At 46.4% G+C, this 16,942-nt stretch overlaps 1 protein-coding gene across 3 annotated transcripts in view; it reads left to right on the top strand.

Moving 5' to 3' along the window:
• LOC143116669 (arf-GAP with coiled-coil, ANK repeat and PH domain-containing protein 2-like) overlaps positions 1-16,695 on the top strand; it is a 40,153-nt gene extending 23,458 nt beyond the window's left edge. The window contains exons 10-24 of one of the 3 annotated variants that reach the window (XM_076277939.1): positions 3,863-3,975; positions 4,296-4,347; positions 4,958-5,058; positions 5,551-5,656; positions 5,974-6,182; positions 6,627-6,696; positions 7,324-7,418; positions 7,767-7,963; positions 9,776-9,802; positions 9,912-10,004; positions 10,325-10,542; positions 10,893-11,002; positions 11,738-11,848; positions 12,214-12,275; positions 15,015-16,695. In XM_076277939.1, coding sequence (XP_076134054.1) covers positions 3,863-3,975; positions 4,296-4,347; positions 4,958-5,058; positions 5,551-5,656; positions 5,974-6,182; positions 6,627-6,696; positions 7,324-7,418; positions 7,767-7,963; positions 9,776-9,802; positions 9,912-10,004; positions 10,325-10,542; positions 10,893-11,002; positions 11,738-11,848; positions 12,214-12,275; positions 15,015-15,118 — 1,668 coding nt within the window. In that variant the 3' untranslated portion in view covers positions 15,119-16,695. Of the gene's footprint in view, positions 1-3,862; positions 3,976-4,295; positions 4,348-4,957; positions 5,059-5,550; positions 5,657-5,973; positions 6,183-6,626; positions 6,697-7,323; positions 7,419-7,766; positions 7,964-9,775; positions 9,803-9,911; positions 10,005-10,321; positions 10,543-10,892; positions 11,003-11,737; positions 11,849-12,213; positions 12,276-15,014 lie in introns of all 3 variants that reach the window. The other 2 variants (XM_076277938.1, XM_076277940.1) reach the window with 2 other exon arrangements.
• The last annotated feature ends 247 nt before the right edge of the window (positions 16,696-16,942 follow it).

The raw sequence follows: 16,942 nt of genomic DNA, 5'->3' as shown, positions 1-16,942 counted from the left end.
CACACACACACACACACACACACACACACAAGAGAGGGATACATCTGTGACCTTCATGGAGTTCTGGGGCTTCAGCAGAGGGGAGGAGTCATGCCCGCCCAGTGGTGGTGACGCAGATTAGTTACACACACACACACACACACACACACACACACACACACCTAGAGGGGAAGGCATGCTTGTCAGGAGGAGTGCAACAGTGTTTTATCAGTGTCTGAGTGGTCAGTAAGATGCTCTGAGGTAGTCTGGGGATAGGAGCCACGATTTGGCACTTATGCACTCACACACACACACACACACACACACACACACACACACACACACACACACACACACACACATACTTACACATACACACACAATTCACATATTTCCACTTCCACTTACAAACGCATACTTCCTCAAACAAACACACACAACACAAACTCGCACATACTCGCAAACAAACAAACAAGGACGTTGGGCAAGCATGAAAATCTTCAGCCGCTTCCACTATGTTTGGTATCTGGTGAGTGTGAGATGCAGACTGTGCTGTGTGTATTTATGGCAGCTACAGCTGAAGACAAGCATCCTTTGTGCATTTCTGAAGTGTGTGTGTGTGTGTGTGTGTGTCAGGTAGATAGTGAGTATTTTAGTGGTGATGTTGGCATGTGGGGTTTTCTGACTGTGTGTATTTAGGATGGAAACTGCACTGGCATGGGGGTATGCAGGAGTATGTGAGTGTGAGCATTTGCTACAGACAGTGTTTTCATATAGAGATATGTGAGACAGAGAGACAGGCACAGGCAGCTCTATTATCGTCTCTGTTATTCAGTGTGTTTAATGTGAAATGGCATAGAGACTCTGTACAATGCAGCTGGAGGCTGGAGAACTACATCTAGAGATAAACAGACAGAGATTGTGTGTGTGTGTGTACCAGGCAGAGAAGGTTTTGTCTTTTGTGTAGTGGACAGAGGGAGTGTTTTATTATCTGCATTAGTATGCAGAAGGGAGAGTGTGTGTGTGTGTGTGTGTGTGTGTGTTTGTGTGTGTTTTTGTGTTTGTATGCGTCGGCGCCTGACTGAGGGCTGCCCGTCTTGTGCTGTGACCCACAGGGTGTGTCAGAGGATGACTCGGTTGACGGCCGCGTCTTTTGCGCATGGAGGTCCACTACCGTACGTACTGAAGTGGTGCTATCCTCCCTTCCGCCCGCCATCTCTCTCTCTCTCTCTCTCTCTCTCTCTCTCTCTCTCTCTCTCTCTCTCTCACTCACTCATCGCCTCTCCCTGACATGGCCGTGCCCGTCTGTTGCATCCCTGTGTTGTTTACTGAGCAGCATTGCCATTTGTGTCTGGTTGTTTCTGACAGCATCCACCACCATTATCGTCACCTCCTGTGGTACGATGTCACATGACATGAGTGGTTGGGGCAGGCTGGTGTGCATCATGGCCAGAAAGTTAGTTCTGCACACTTGTGTTTGCTTGTTATGTCTGGTCGCTCCCATGCACAACTCATTCACGGGTCGTGCGTGCAACCAAACACTGCCGGGGCTGAGTTTCTCTCTCCGTTGCGTAGCTCTTGTATGTGATCCTCTGCCATCCACACCACGTCTAGTGGCAGATGTGTCTTGCGGACGGTGCTTACCAAAAAGAATAGGTTGTTGCAACCACTTCACCATGGAACAGGAATGCTGAGGCCCAAGAGCTACATGCACTCTTGATTCCACGCTCGATCCCTTATGACCCTAGCTAATCCCATTCTGCATGGCTGGGAGGAACCAAGGCAAGAGGAGGTGGTTAAGGACGCAGCGGTCGCATGGCCTTATGGGAAAGTCCTCGGCTGCTGGCTGCGCCGCCTCCACAACTGGCACCAGCAGCCCCGGCTTTGGTCGCGTCCAACTGCCCATAGCCCACATTCTGTCGCCCCCCCAAAATAAACCGGGGCTCGGGCAGCCAGGGAAAATGTGTCATGGTGCGGAGGAGCTGCTGAGAGCTGGTGTCCAGGCAGTGGCACGCTCTCCGGTTACAGGAAGCCAGAAACCCAATCCTCCAGGCAGCCTGGCCATGCCAGCGCTGTAAGTACGGGCTTAGTGCAGCCTGAGGCCACAGGCCAACACAAACACAGCCCATCTGACCTGCGCATGCCACTCTCCATACAACAGTTTGCCTCAAATTCAATTGTCCTTCAAGATTTATCTATTTAATCTATTTAAATGCATTACATTTACATCTAGCTGTCAAACATCAAACTTTATCCAGTGACCATACATTATTTTCTTCTTTTGAGTATGATCAGATGCGTAGTGTTTTTGGTGGGTTCAAAAGGAGGCCCTGACTCATTTGGCATGGCTGTTTATTGATAGCCAGACACGCGCAGTATTGTACAGTAGAGGAATTGAAACTGTGGCTGTAGGAAGTGAAGCCTCTTTATTTTCTCTGGATGCTCTCTTTCATAGGTATCCGCCGCATTATTGATGTTTCATTAGGTGAACACAATGCCAGAGTCATGTGTGAAGGTCTGTGACGGCCACTGCATGATGGGTCACTGCTGCCATACGACTCTCCAGCACCATAGCCTGCGCTCAAATACCGAAATACCAGCTCCAGCCAGGAGCCAAAGGGACGTGTGTGCTCAGATCCCTTTCAGTGAGCTAACCAGCTGGAACCGGTGCCGGGCACCAAGGACCTGACACCACCACGGCACGTTTTTCGGGGGGGTGGGGGGGGGGGGCGTAAGCTGAGACTCTGCAACCCCGGTGTCGGGTGTCTATAAAACAGGAGCCGGAGAGGTGTGTGGAAACATGTCGAGGGAGAGAATGAGCTCACCCAAGCGTAGGATCAGGTGTTGGTGGAGTTGCCATCGCAGCACGCCGGCCCACACGTGCCATGAAGCAGCATCTCAGGGAAGCTTTCAGATCTATCTGTAGGCAGGCGCCATAGACTGGTACTGGCCAGCTTCAGCCCACACCCACAGGAAGTGATGCGGGCAGGGAAGTCTGGTGCGTGGCCAGAATGTCCATCAGGGCCTGGGTTCTGTTTCATTCACTGGCCCAAGTCACTGCTGGGCTGCCCACACATGCCTGGCACGGGCAGCAGTTACCCATGGCTACCCATGGTGTAGAAACGCCTCCATCCATCTACCCTGCATCTTCATCTCTCTCCTCATCGATCTCTCTGGCTGTACTTTAGACACATAAGGGCGGTTTAACCTAGTCCTAGTCTAGAAGAACATTCCAGTCTAAAATCTCCATTGGAAAAGAAAGCTTAATCCATGTATGGGAAGTTGACTGATTAAGTATGATCCATCCATTCTAAATAAGTGCCTGTCACTACCACTGAGAGAAGCTGTACACTCATAGTGTGTACTGGACTGTTAAAACATGCTCTGCCACTCAGACATTGGTTTGGACCACTTTTATTGGTTTACTTACGGTCAAGATTGCTCAAGACGAGCTATAAGGGGACCTAGTCTTACTCATCACCTCTTCCTGGCCACAAGTTCAGGATTAGGGACTAGACTACAATTAGGAGGATTTGCAGGAATTACAACGTCATGGTTGGATTGTGAAGTTTATAGTTTTACAAGGAAGTGTGTTTTACTCAAGGAAAGAATCACACCAGAATGAACTGTGTATATAAGATGCTAATCCGTGTGCAAGATCCCCTGAAAACTATTTATTTGTTGTCTTCCTCTTGTATTTATATCCAGTCATTTACTGGATACGAGTTGACATGCAATACATTGTACACATTAGAGAAGGTATGTTTGGCCTGTTAGGTATTGGAATCCATGCCATGCCATTGTGAGCTCTGTGCTGTTGGCTCTGCTAGGCTGTCGTGCTGGTGGGCCATCTCTTATGACTCCTTCTGCTTGTGACTCGTAGGACTTTTCGAATGACGACACCAAACTGGAGTACAATGTGGATGCCGAGAATGGAATCGCTATGGAGGGCTATCTGTTCAAGAGGGCCAGTAATGCCTTCAAAACATGGAACAGGTGAGCAACAAAAGGCTAACTAGCTTCATACACAGGATTCCAGTAAAGATGTGTGTGATGACTTACTGTGTGAAAGCCAAGACCGAAAGGACTGGGGAAAAAACACATTTGTTCAATGTACCTCATAGTATTTATAGTGGTAAATTCAGATGTAACAGTCAGTTGAAGCTTTATACACCAATGGGAGACAGTCTGTGGTAGCTCACAATTTATAATAGAGGTGGAAACTGTCCTGTAATACTGTTATGCTCTATATGTGTCACCAATTGAAAGATATTCCGGGAAGTTTGCCTCACTGACTTACTCTTCCTCTCTTTCAGGCGATGGTTCTCGATTCAAAACAATCAGCTAGTGTACCAGAAGAAATTTAAGGTAGGTCAGACTTGTTATTGCTGTCCAAAGTAAAATATAGATGTGCAGATCCAACTAAAATATTCCCCCTGCATATTTAATGGAAGGAGACACCCAAGAGTAGTTTTTCAGCTTTTTTCTTTTTTGGTAACAGTTAACGGTGAAGTTAACATTCCATGAATAGCAGCACCAGGAGGGAGTCCCACAGGGCTCCAGCTCTGCAAGAGACTGGGTCTGGGTTTGGGGAAAGGCTGGCTGTTCTGTTGTGGATGCATTTCTGGCAAATGAAAATATATATATATATATATAGTAAAAAAAATATATACTATATAGTATACTAAGAGGAAGAATGGTCCTTAATCAGTGATATGATGTTATGGCAGCACTGTGTGTCCTGCTGACAGCTTACTATTGAATTCAGATAAATCACAGCCATATATTAAGGCTCTTTTATGGAGTACAACTGCAAAAAACATTTATAATAAACTTTGTACTTTATACTGTGTACATATCAGATCTTGTACTCAAATTTCAAAGTGGTCTTAAATGCTATGGAGCCACTTCATACATTTGGTTGTGTGAACCTTGTCTTTTCGGCGGTTGACCGTTGGTGTGCTTTTGCGTTTGCCAGGACAACCCCACGGTGGTGGTGGAGGACCTGAGGCTGTGCACGGTGAAGCACTGCGAGGACATCGAGCGGCGCTTCTGCTTTGAGGTGGTGTCCCCCACTAAGTGAGTCACAGTTCAAAAGGGGCATTTCTTTAGGAGAGTCATGAGGTCAGAAACCACCACAGTAGCCACCACAGAGCAGTAATGACCACACCTGTTCCTCCAACCACAGCAGGAGTACCACTTCCTCATTCTGTTACTTTCAGCTCAGTTCAGTTCACCTTACTTCAGCTCCCCAGGTATCAGAGAAGCATGGCCTACTGTGTGTCTTTATAGTCTGGAGGGATTGAGCAGAGTAAACATGTGAATTTGTTAATTCTGTTATTTATTAAAAATATATATATAATTGATTAAAAGTACATATGTCTTTGCATGCTGGCACTTATGGCTTCAGGTTTAGGGTTGCCTTTCTGCCTGAAGCGGTCCTCTGAAGTTATAGCCGCAAACAAAAGAGTTCTTTCTGCACAGTGGGCACTGAAGCGGGGGAGGTCACCAGGTACAGTAAGGGCTCCGTCGCTCCGACGACACTCTGACTGATTTCCACTTGTCTCCCAGGAGCTGCATGATGCAGGCGGACTCTGAGAAACTGCGGCAAGCCTGGATCAAAGCCGTCCAGAATAGCATCGCCACAGCCTTCAGGGAGAAGGGAGATGACGGAGAGGTGAGAGAGAGGAAAGCAATTAGTCATGATCACTCGACCACAATTTAAAAATGGAAATGAATAATGGCATTTGGGACAGTATGCTCATAGTATAAATGATGGCTGGGTAATGGATGTTTCCATCATTCTGGTTGGTTGATCTGCTGGCGTGTGTGTGTGTGTGTGTGTGTGTGTGTGTGTGTGTGTGTGTGTGTGTGTGTGTGTGTGTGTGTGTGTGTGTGTGTGTGTGTGTGTGTGTGTGTGTGTGTGTGTGTGTGTGTGTGTGTGTGTGTGTGTGTGTGTGTGTTTTGTTGTCCTCTCTCTTGGCGTTGTCGCAGAAGTTGGACAGGAAGTCGTCCACGTCTACGGGCAGCCTGGACTCGAGCGGCGAGCCACGGGAGAAGAGCCTGAAGGGGGACAGCGCTCTGCAGAAGGTCATGGCCATCGCCGGGAACACGGCCTGCTGCGACTGCGGCCAGCCTGACCCCCGCTGGGCCAGCATCAACCTGGGCATCACGCTCTGCATACAGTGCTCCGGCATACACAGGTGTGTGTGTGTGTGTGAGATAGATAGAGAGGTGTATCATGTGTGTTTGTGGGAGTTTGTGTGTGTGTGTGTGTTCTAGTCACAGGAAAGCAGATGGGCTCTCTATATTTTGATATTTCCAACTGTCCCCTGCTGTGTCTTAAGCCATTTTGATCTCCGAGTCCCAAAATAAACCCAACCATACACTGCTGTGCCAGCAGCTCCGTCACTGATTCCATTTAGTGAATCCACTTCAGACTTCAGACACCAGCTGAACACATTTAATGATGCGGAATGCTGTTGGATCAGGTGTACTGTATGTGTCATCTAGTGATGGTAACCTTGAGAAGACGGCATTCTTGTTTGAGCAAGCCTCTGATGGCCTTTCTTTCCTCTCTCTCTCTCTCTCTCTCTCTCTCTCTCTCTCTCTCTCTCTCTCCCTCTCTCTCCCTCTCCTCCCTTTAGGAGTCTGGGAGTGCACTTCTCCAAGGTCAGATCCCTCACCCTGGACTCATGGGAGCCAGAGCTACTGAAGGTGAGGAGACGGGATGGAGGGAGGGAGGGAGGGATGGAGGAAGAGATGTAGGGAGGAAAAGGAGCGCAGGAATGACAGATGGGATGGAGGAGGGAGAGAGAATCGCTTTCCATGCACCTGTCCATGAATCTGTCCATCCAGTCAGCCCAATCCCTCAGAGAGCCTTCTAAATCAAGCAACACACACACACACAGACACACACACAGACACACACACAGACACACACACAGACACACACACAGACACACACACACTATTGGCTCATTACAATTTCCCCAGAGCTGTCCTGTGCACAAGGGCACTTGGTAAAGCTTAGGAGGATTCTGTCCCTTGTGTCTGAGGATCATTAATATTCCCATTAAATTACCTGTGGCTGCTCGCTCTCGTCCTTTACAATGTAACTCAAGATCACAGGCATTTCCATGAGCCCTTGAAAGTAATCAAGGTGATGTTAGTGCTAAGGGTAGGGGTCATTCACAGTGCAAGCAGCTGCTTTTGTCAGCAGAACTCCACTGCTCTTATTTAAACTCAACTGTGGTAACAGCTTTTTCAGATGACTGATATTGGTGTGTGTGTGTGTGTGTGTGTGTGTGTGTGTGTGTGTGTGTGTGTGCGCGCGCGCCGCAGTTGATGTGTGAATTGGGGAACGGAGTCATCAATCAGATCTATGAGGCTCGGCGAGAGGAGTTGGGAGCCAGGAAACCGCACCCTGGAGACCCCAGGTACTGTCCAGCCCCTCTAGACCCCCTCTAGCAGTGTCCCACTCTGGCCACCGTAGAAAGCAACACACACAAACCCAAACACTACAGCCAGTCAACATGAATTTTTCTGCATGAGATTTCCTCATTAACACTGACAGGCCAGACAGTCATTAAGAGATAATGTGAGTCTGGGGAGACCCTCTTCCTCATTTGCTTTATCAGTGGTTTGAAATGTGATGGGATCATAGTCCTCGCACAGTGGCCTTCTATGTGTTCTTCTGCTTCATGTAGGAGAACGCTGTGCAGTTGTTTTCATTTGGCTGTGAGATCAGACACAACTGTAATAGACATCTCTGGTGCCCCCTGCAGGCATGAGGTGGAAGCGTACATCAAGGCCAAGTACGTGGACCGGCGGTTTGTGCGGTGTCCGTCGGACGACGAGCTGAAGCTGAAGGTGGTGAGCCTGAGCAAGCAGGAGAAGCGTCTGAGCAGCAGCAGCTCTGAGCTGGCCCCCCCGCGAGCGCCGCCCCCCACCCCCAAACAGAGGCCCGCGTCCGGGGCGTCAGGTGAGACCTCCCTCCTCGCATATCGCCACTCTCGTTGTGTTACTTGGTCTCACTGGGAGAGGAGACCTGTGTTGGAGAGAGCACCAGGAAGTGTTTCTGCACTGTTTGCACTCTCTACTCTCTCTACCTTTTGCTTTCTCTTCCTCTCTCTCTCCCTCCCTCTATCTCTCTCCCTCCCTCTCTCTCTCTCTCTCTCTCTCTCTCTCTCCATCACTGTCTCTGTGTCAGCTTTGTGAATGAGCTCCTCTCTGTGCGATGGCCCCTTGTCTTCTCGCAGGTGGAATTCTAACAGGCTCTCTGTTTGTCTTTTTCTCGTCTCCCTTGGCTTCCGACCCCTCGTCTGTCTCACTGTTTTTGCTTGACCTGCGTCCGGCGCTGTGCTTCTGGACTAACCTCCTCCTCCTGGCCCTGCCCCCACCCCCACCCCACCCCACCCCACTCCTCCCTGCTTCCTTGCTGTCTGTGCCCTTTGCCCTCTTGACCTTTGCGTAGCAGCGGCCGGCCTTGAGGAGGTGCGTCGCGAGTCGCTCTTTGGCGCAGACGAGTTAGACTCGCTCTTCTCCTACTTTGATACCTCCTCAAAACTGCGCAGTAGTAAGTAGAGGCCTGACCTGTCCACTCCCATCGCCAGCGCACACCCCACCTCATCCCCATCTGTCACCGGCCCACCTGTGTGTGTGTGTGTGTGTGTGTGTGTGTGTGTGTGTGTGTGTGTGTGTGTGTGTGTGTGTGTGTGTGTGTGTGTGTGTGTGTGTGTGTGTGTGTGTGTGTGTGTGTGTGTTTGTGTGCATGGTTCACTACAGTATCCTCAACCTTCCTCCACAGTGTGAACACCTTTGACCATGTGGTGTTTGCATCCTCATAGTGGGCTGTGCCATCTTCTCTTCTCTTCTCTTCTCTTCTCTTCTCTTCTCTTCTCTTCTCTTCTCTTCTCTTCTCTTCTCTCCTCTTCTCTTCTGATCTCTTCTGATCTCTTCTCTTCTCTTCTCTTCTCTTCTCTTCTCTTCTCTCCTCTCCTCTTCTCTTCTGATCTCTTCTCTTCTCTTCTCTTCTCTTCTCTTCTCTTCTCTTCTCTTCTCTTCTCTCCTCTCCTCTCCTCTTCTCTTCTGATCTCTTCTCTTCTCTTCTCTTCTCTTCTCTTCTCTTCTCTCTTCTTCTCTTCTCTTCTCTTCTCTTCTCTTCTCTTCTCTTCTCTTCTCTTCTCTCCTCTCCTCTCCTCTTCTCTTCTGATCTCTTCTGATCTCTTCTCTTCTCTTCTCTTCTCTTCTCTCCTCTTCTCTTCTGATCTCTTCTCTTCTCTTCTCTTCTCTTCTCTCCTCTCCTCTCCTCTTCTCTTCTGATCTCTTCTCTTCTCTCCTCTTCTCTTCTCTTCTCTTCTCTTCTCTTCTCTTCTCTTCTCTCCTCTCCTCTCCTCTTCTCTTCTGATCTCTTCTGATCTCTTCTCTTCTCTTCTCTTCTCTTCTCTTCTCTTCTCTTCTCTCCTCTCCTCTTCTCTTCTGATCTCTTCTCTTCTCTCCTCTCCTCTCCTCTTCTCTTCTGATCTCTTCTCTTCTCTTCTCTTCTCTTCTCTTCTCTTCTCTCCTCCTCTCCTCTCCTCTCTCCTCTCCTCTTCTCTTGTCACGTGGGCTCCCATCTCACATGCACTGTGTGCTCTCCTCAGGTGTTGGTGGTTGCTGCTCCTCTGTTCCGTTGGGTCTGGTCCATCCATTCCCTTGTGTTTTCTCCTTTTATTGTCATATGATTCATCCAGTCACATCCTGAGGGGGGAAAGGAATGGTCTGCTTCTAATTTCAGTTTTTATGCTCCAAACAGCTGGTGCTGCCTTGGCCGGCCAGAAAAGTGAGTGCGTGTGTATGCGTGTTTGTATGTGTGTGTGTGTGTGTGTGCGTATATAGCTTCTGTGTGGCAGACAGTGATGAAGGAGGGTGTGTTTGTGTGTGTTTTCCAGTAAAGAGCGAGGACAGTGGCATCCAGAACAGTGCTGACGGAAGCAGAGAGATGCTGGCCAACACCGCCTCAACCAACAGCCTGAATGACACAGGTAGCCCCAACTATTCTATTGCATTAATTACTTATAAGGACTGTTTTATGTGAAAAGATATGGACTATATTTAAGTTCCCAATTTGTTTCTGGTGCTACGGAGTTGGTTTTATAAAGCTATTTTGAAATGTTGTGTATATATAATTTTGTTCATGATTGGTTGATGTAACATGGAGTGTCCTACTTGTCAGTGCAGTTAAGCACACAACTATACGGCATGAGACTGGACTTGTTGTAGTCGTCCCGCTCACATTTGACCGCTGTGCTACTGGCCACTGCTCCTGGGTGTGACGGTGATGTTTCCCTGCTGTTGTCAGAAGCGGTTGAGGCGGAGGCGGCGATGTGCGTGGCGTCGGCGTGTAAGGAGCAGGTGCTGTTCTCCGAGCCCAAGGAGTACTCGCCCGGCATGCAGCTCTACTGGGCCTCCTACGCCCGCAGCCTGCCAGACATGGCCCAGGCCCTCGCCCACGGGGCCCAGGTCAACTGGATCAGCGCCGAGGACGACAAGAGGACGCCGCTCATCATGGCCGTGCAGGGGGTGAGCATGCAACAATGCCAGCCTGTGTGTGTGTGTGTGTGTGTGTGTGTGTGTGTGTGTGTGTGTGTGTGTGTGTGTGTGTCCGTGACATCCATGACATAATAATGATTACAATAATTCTGAGATACTATTTCTGTGTACTTCCACTGAGTTGAATCACAAGCATAGTTGAAAATAATCTAATGTGGGCAGTGCTGTATAATGTGTTGCCAGAATGTCAGAACATTGTACTGTATGTGGTGATCAGCTATATACTGTAGGCCTACTAGGGATATGCATTTGGTATTTGGTAGTGGCATCTTTAAGGTGTTCCTTTATAGATAATCTGAATGTCCTGATCTCTGCTGCAGGGCTCTCTGGTGGCTTGTGAGTTCCTGCTCCAGAATGGTGCCAGTGTGAACCAGCAGGACGTGCACGGGAGAGGACCCCTCCACCACGCCACCATCCTGGGACACACCGGGTAAGAGGCCCCAGCAGACTGGACTCTTGCGTGGCCTTAGTGGGCACATGATTTGAAATGGGTTTGACACTACTAGTCATCACTGTATGAGACATTGGGTCTGTCTGAAACAGAAGGCAACTGCCTGCTGCCTCGCTGCCTTCAGCGGTCTAACGAGTCACTTGCTGTAGCAGGTACCAGCTATGAACTTCATTTCGGACGGCCTAGCAAGATAGCAACACAGAACGCCGTTCTATTCTACAGCATAGTTGCAACGCTAGTGAACCCTGCAATGAGTGTGCTTAGGTTCACTTCACGAGACTGTGGAACCACTGGCCTCTTAGTTTACATGCTGATATCTGAACACTCTTTGTGTATTGTGGAACTCTGACTGTTGTAGTTATTTTATAGTATGTGTCGTGTCTTGTCTGTCTTTTGCTATGTTTTGTATTGTGCTATGGACCGTTTTTTTGTGTCCGGAATAAAGAATAAAGTAAAGTAAGTAAGTAGCATTGTATACCAATATGTGATTCGGACATGCCTTGATGCAGCCACTATGTTTTATTTGTTGTTTGAAATCCTGGACTTTGAGTGATTGGTATAAACCAAGAACATTCCCTTGTGAGTTGACATTATCCTGAATACTGTGGATTGTTACTGTATGTTTGTGGAAAGGGTTTGTGTTGCGTTGAAGCTGTTGACCGTGTGTGTGTGTTTTGTGTGTGTAATGTGAGACCTCTTTTCTGCTCTCCCCAGACAAGTGTGTTTATTCCTGAAAAGAGGAGCCAATCAGAATGCGACAGACATTGACGACAAAACGCCCTTGACCATTGCTGTGGAGGCAGCCAACGCTGACATTGTGACGCTGTAAGTCTGCAGACTCCTAACAATAGACATCAGATTTCCCCCATGCAATCACATGACTGACCCCACAGCACTGCAGCCTGCATTTGCCATGCTACAGTTTGGTATAGTCACTGTGCTGACTGTTCTGGAAACCCACAGTAAGGGATCTGCTTTAGCCAGATTTGGCTGTGAAAATGAATGAATTCCTGATGCAATGTCATGTAATCAATCTCTCTCTTTCTTTCTTTTCAATCTTTCCCTCCCACCTTCTCTTCTTTCATGTTCTTAATTTCTTTCTCTCCCTGTCCTTTTCCCTCTCTCTCTCCCTCTCCTTTTCCCTCTCTCTCTCTCCCTCTCCTTTTCCCTCTCTCTCTCCCTCCCTCCAGGTTGCGGCTGGCCAAGATGAATGATGAGATGCGGGAGGCGGAGGGCCCCTACAGTCAGTCAGGTCAATATGCCAGTGACAGCCCCACTGAGATGCAGTACAGAAAATGCATGCAGGAGTTTATAAGCCTGCAGCTGGGGGAGTTATAGCACCCCCTGCAGTACTGTTCCCACATTACACAAAGCCACATACAGTGTATATATATACACACACACACACACACACAATCAATCACACAAACCAGCCACCAAGCCGCCAGCACGCTTCAGGCCGAGATGTTATGTGCAATAGCCCAGAGTTTATTTATGTATTTGTTTATTTTTCTAAAGACTGGGCAAGCTTAAAGAATATAGGTGCAAGCAGATTTATGCATCACTTGAGTTTACTGGTCATTTTAGCGTTGTTGTGCTATTAGCTCAAGCGTATGGTGTCATTATTTTGGCTAAATGTCTCGGTGTGATTTGGTGATGTCTAGGGAGGGAGGGTAGTTTTGTACATTCCTATTCATTATAATGTGCATCACGTTGTACACATTTGTGCTGGCAACATTGTGAGCCTAAAGCTCATCTGTTTTTTACCTGCATGATGGTTTTTACTTTCATGTACTGTAAAAATGTAGCCATGTCTTACTGGTCTTTGCACAGATTATTTTAAAGGAGAAAGTCATTTTTAAAAACTGGTATTAATTTTTTATCCACCACTGATATTCTATGACTATATAATAGCCATCTGTGGCTGCGTCATTGACTATTTATAAACATCTATGTCTACATTACTAGAACTACAGGCTAGTAAGAGTGTCTGTGTTATGAAACACTTTGCACAAGACTGGGTGCCAGTGTATTCAGGCACCCACAGATGGCATTCCATAGGCAGTATACATATATATTTAGTACATATCTATTGGTAGCAAAGTATATCTATGCATTATATAACAGCACTAACCCTTGGCCTAGTCAGTGTGTGGCCAAGTGACTTAAACTGATGAAAAATATTTTATAGCGGGAAACTTTGGCTTACATGTTAGGCGTTAGACTGTAAACAAAACTCTATTATCTCAAATATTTTCTATATTGTGTGTGCGCACTGTGCCTTACCATTAGAATACTCAAATTGATTTCATCTGTGTGCAAAACAGAAAGCATTTGCCCATATCAAGGATGCCATTTGAAGATGCTTGCATACGAAAGAGAGAAAGATGCTTCAGTTAGATGAAGATATGTCAATCAAAGCGGCCCAGTCCTCTCACAGAGCCTGTGTGCTGGCCGGGGCCCGGGGTGGGGGGAAGCTGAAGGGAACAGTCAGGTTTTTAGATCTGGACCAGATCTGGCCAGTGGAGGTCGCTGGAGTTTGCTCAGTTTTGCACCAAGAAACAAATGAGTTGGTATCAGGTGGGGTGTTTTGTGGAGTCAGGGTGATACTAGCTTTAGAGAAAGAATGTCTACTGTGATGCGCTTATTGGCCAGTAGGAGGCAATAGAGGAAAGGGAGTCGGTGGGTCCCCTCTGTCTGCTGTGTGATGTGATGTCCATCCAGGTTCACTCTGCTGATTAGGGGCTTTATTGGCATGTTTGAATTCTTTTGCTCCCAATTTATTTACTTTTTTGTCTTTGCTTTTATTTACTTTTCTTTCTTTCTTTCATGGTTTGGATTGGACTTTTCCCTTGGACTGTAGCGGAGTGGAGAGCAGGGAAGTACTGGATTGGTGTACTTTGTGCACAGTGGTGTCCTGTGGCAACCAAAATATTAGCACTTCAGCAAAGACACTAACAAATGTCCAAAGATGGGCTATGTGGAAGAGAAAGTCTATGTGCAGTTTTTATGGTGATAAACAGGTTTGGATATAGAAATTTTGTATTGATAGCATTATCAGGAATGAGGGTTTTTTTAAATAGTTGGTCTGAAAAATAAAAACCTCAGTATAATTTAGCAAATCAAGATAATGTTAGTTTAGCATGTTAGAAATTGACCGTGGATACAGCCAGTTGTTTTAAATCAATTTCAATCTTTCTCAGTCTGCTACAATCACCGCAACTTCATTTCTTGTCTAAACCACGCACTTTAAAAACTCTTAGATCAGTTGTTTTATTTGACTCGAATGCTGTATGCTGTTTATGTAGTTGTGGCGGCGATGAGGGGTGTGTGTGTGATTGTGTTCGAACGTTCACATGGCAGTTTGGGCAGCCTGCTGGAGAGGTCTGGTGTGGAGTCATGGAGGTCACGTGTTGGGCAGTCGTACAGCACACTGCACAACATTTACATGGCTCTGGCAGGAGTGTGGTTTCTGCATAAACACCTCTGTCACTTCTCTTCTTCTCTCCTCTCCTCCCTTCCTGCCTTACGCTGCTATTCTCTGTTGAGCTGCACTTTAAAAAAACAAAAAACAAGGTATGGCTCTAAACTCTCTTTTTCCTCCATCTGTGGCATGCCTTTCACCTGCTTGTAGTTTGTGTGTGTGTGTGTGTGTGTCTATTTGTGTCTGACCATGCAATCAAAGTAAAGCCTGATGATATGAAGTACAGTTAGTGGAGATTGTGTGTGTGTGTGTGTGTGTGTGTGTTGTTAAGAGGCTTCTGGAATCATTTGAAGAGGGGAAAATGAAACAGCTGCATATGTCAGTGGTTGTGAGTGTCTGTTTATCCAAAGCAAAAGCTCATTTGCTCCTTTACATGTGCCTTTTTGCCACATTTGCAAACTAATTCTAAAGGGAAAAAAACAAACTGCATGTGTGGAGTGTTTAGATTGTGTCTGTGCCCAGCTGTTGTTGCAGTCAGAGTTCATCTTCCTCTCGCTCTCTCCACAGGAGATGAAACCTACCAGGACATTTTCCAAGACTTCACCCAGATGGCATCAAACGATCCCGACAAGTTGAACCGATTCCAACCATATGACTCTCCGAGGCAATGAGGAAGAGAGAGAGAAAAAGAGAGAGAGAGGGAGGGAAGGAGGAAGAGAGGAAGAGAGGGAGGGAGTCGTGGGAGCAGAAGGAGTTGAGGAGACAGGACAGGTGCCCCGTCTTTTAGACCCTTCTGGAATCTTCAGAGAGCTGGGCTCCTGGCCGTTCGGGGTGTCCATCGCTTGAACCCAGTGAGGACTGCTGATGGCCCTGGACAAGCTTAATAAATTATTTTGTACCTTTTTTTTTTTTTCAAGGACTTCAGGATGTTTTATCTGCAAAGACTGTCTTAAAGAGTACATTTCAGTGAGACCAGCATAGTTGGGTGTCTTTCTATTCCACATCACACATTTCAATATATTATGTCCATATTCTTAATGACAAAGACCATAGGTTTTCTGCATTCTTTTAAAACACAATTTTATCAGCAAATGTTGTGTGGTGCTTATAATTTTCAGTGAGTAAATTATAAAATTGATGTGTTTTTTTTACTATTAGTTCAGTATATGGTGTTCATCAATCAAAAAGAGTGGGAAAGTGAATAGTGTTTTTTTTAAGATCTCATCTGTCTGAGTTCTTAATTTAGTGTGCGTCATGGGTTTGATAGTGTTTTGTCATCTCTCTCTATGAAATGATTGAGACATTCAGTATTATATCTGATGGATCCAAATATTTTTGAGACATCATGACCTAGAGCTGCCAATCACCATCAAGTCAGGTACACATTTGTATTTGGTCACATTCTACAACATATTCTTGGACAGCACTTGAGAGAGTTGTCAAACCTGGAGTGATGCACCTCAGTCAGTCTCTATGCAAAAACTCTACTAGTGGTTTATGGGTAAAGAATATAGCATTTAGTCCAAGCTTGCTGATTCACATACGATGGGACTCGACTCGAGACATGTAGACTGATCCATGTGGCCACACAACATACATACTCCATCACCCTGCAGTGTCATCGCAGTGGCCTTTTCAACCAAGTTTAATTGTTCATGCGGTATGTGTCTGTATTCATAAGATATTAACTTACGGTCTGTTTGAGCAGCAGCCTCTATAATCCCCTATTGAGCCGAAGCTCACTATATGACGGGGCAGATCATGTATCCTTCCCTATCTATCTCTATCTTGCTCTGTCAATCTGCCTCTTTCTATCTCTTGTGAAGTCCTGTGATATTCTAAGATGTCCTCCAAATGTGTGAACGTAGGCAAACATGAATCCTCACGCTCTTCTTCAGACTATGGGATGTGAGCCATGTACAGTTGTACAGAAGCATATAAACTTATATGCCTTAGATAGCTTTGTTTTTAATGAAGACATAGTGGTACTTGAATCATTTAGATAAGCTTGTTTGTCTTTGAGTTGTTTTTGTTGATTTTTTTATTTTTATTTTTTGTCAACTTGTCTGTTAATCTTGTTTTGTACCGAAGGCCCCCACCCCATACTCCATAATTATGTGTATGATTCATGCCATTTTTAAAAGGAATATTGTGTATAGCAAATCTAAGTCTGAACAAATTCTCACAGAATGTTGGACTTGTATTTTCTGTATGATTTTATAAAAGCATTTTTTTCTGTTGGCATTAATCTCCATGGTTGAGAGCAAGTTTTATTTAAGAGGTGGTCTGTTTTTGTCATCCTGGCTGTGGGCTAAGAGCTCCTCTTATCCCAAATTGAGTTATGATCTCAGAGCCCTATTGTCCTTATTCCAACCTTTCAACAGGACAAGAATATTATCAAACCCTTCTGAGAATTTGGACTCCTTGGTTTTGGTATTCGAGTTGGCCGTAATATGAAGCATATGGAATCTTCTGACAAGGAGACAGTGTTGCGT

The sequence above is a fragment of the Alosa pseudoharengus genome, unplaced genomic scaffold, assembly GCF_046254945.1.
Source record: "Alosa pseudoharengus isolate Yale_2024_CS ecotype anadromous, Long Island Sound unplaced genomic scaffold, YU_APseudo_1.1 YU_APseudo_1.1_scf_11, whole genome shotgun sequence".
In the NCBI taxonomy this organism is placed as follows: domain Eukaryota; kingdom Metazoa; phylum Chordata; class Actinopteri; order Clupeiformes; family Clupeidae; genus Alosa; species Alosa pseudoharengus.
The sequence above is the reverse complement of the archived record's forward strand: the minus strand, read 5'-3'. Positions and strand labels throughout refer to the sequence as shown.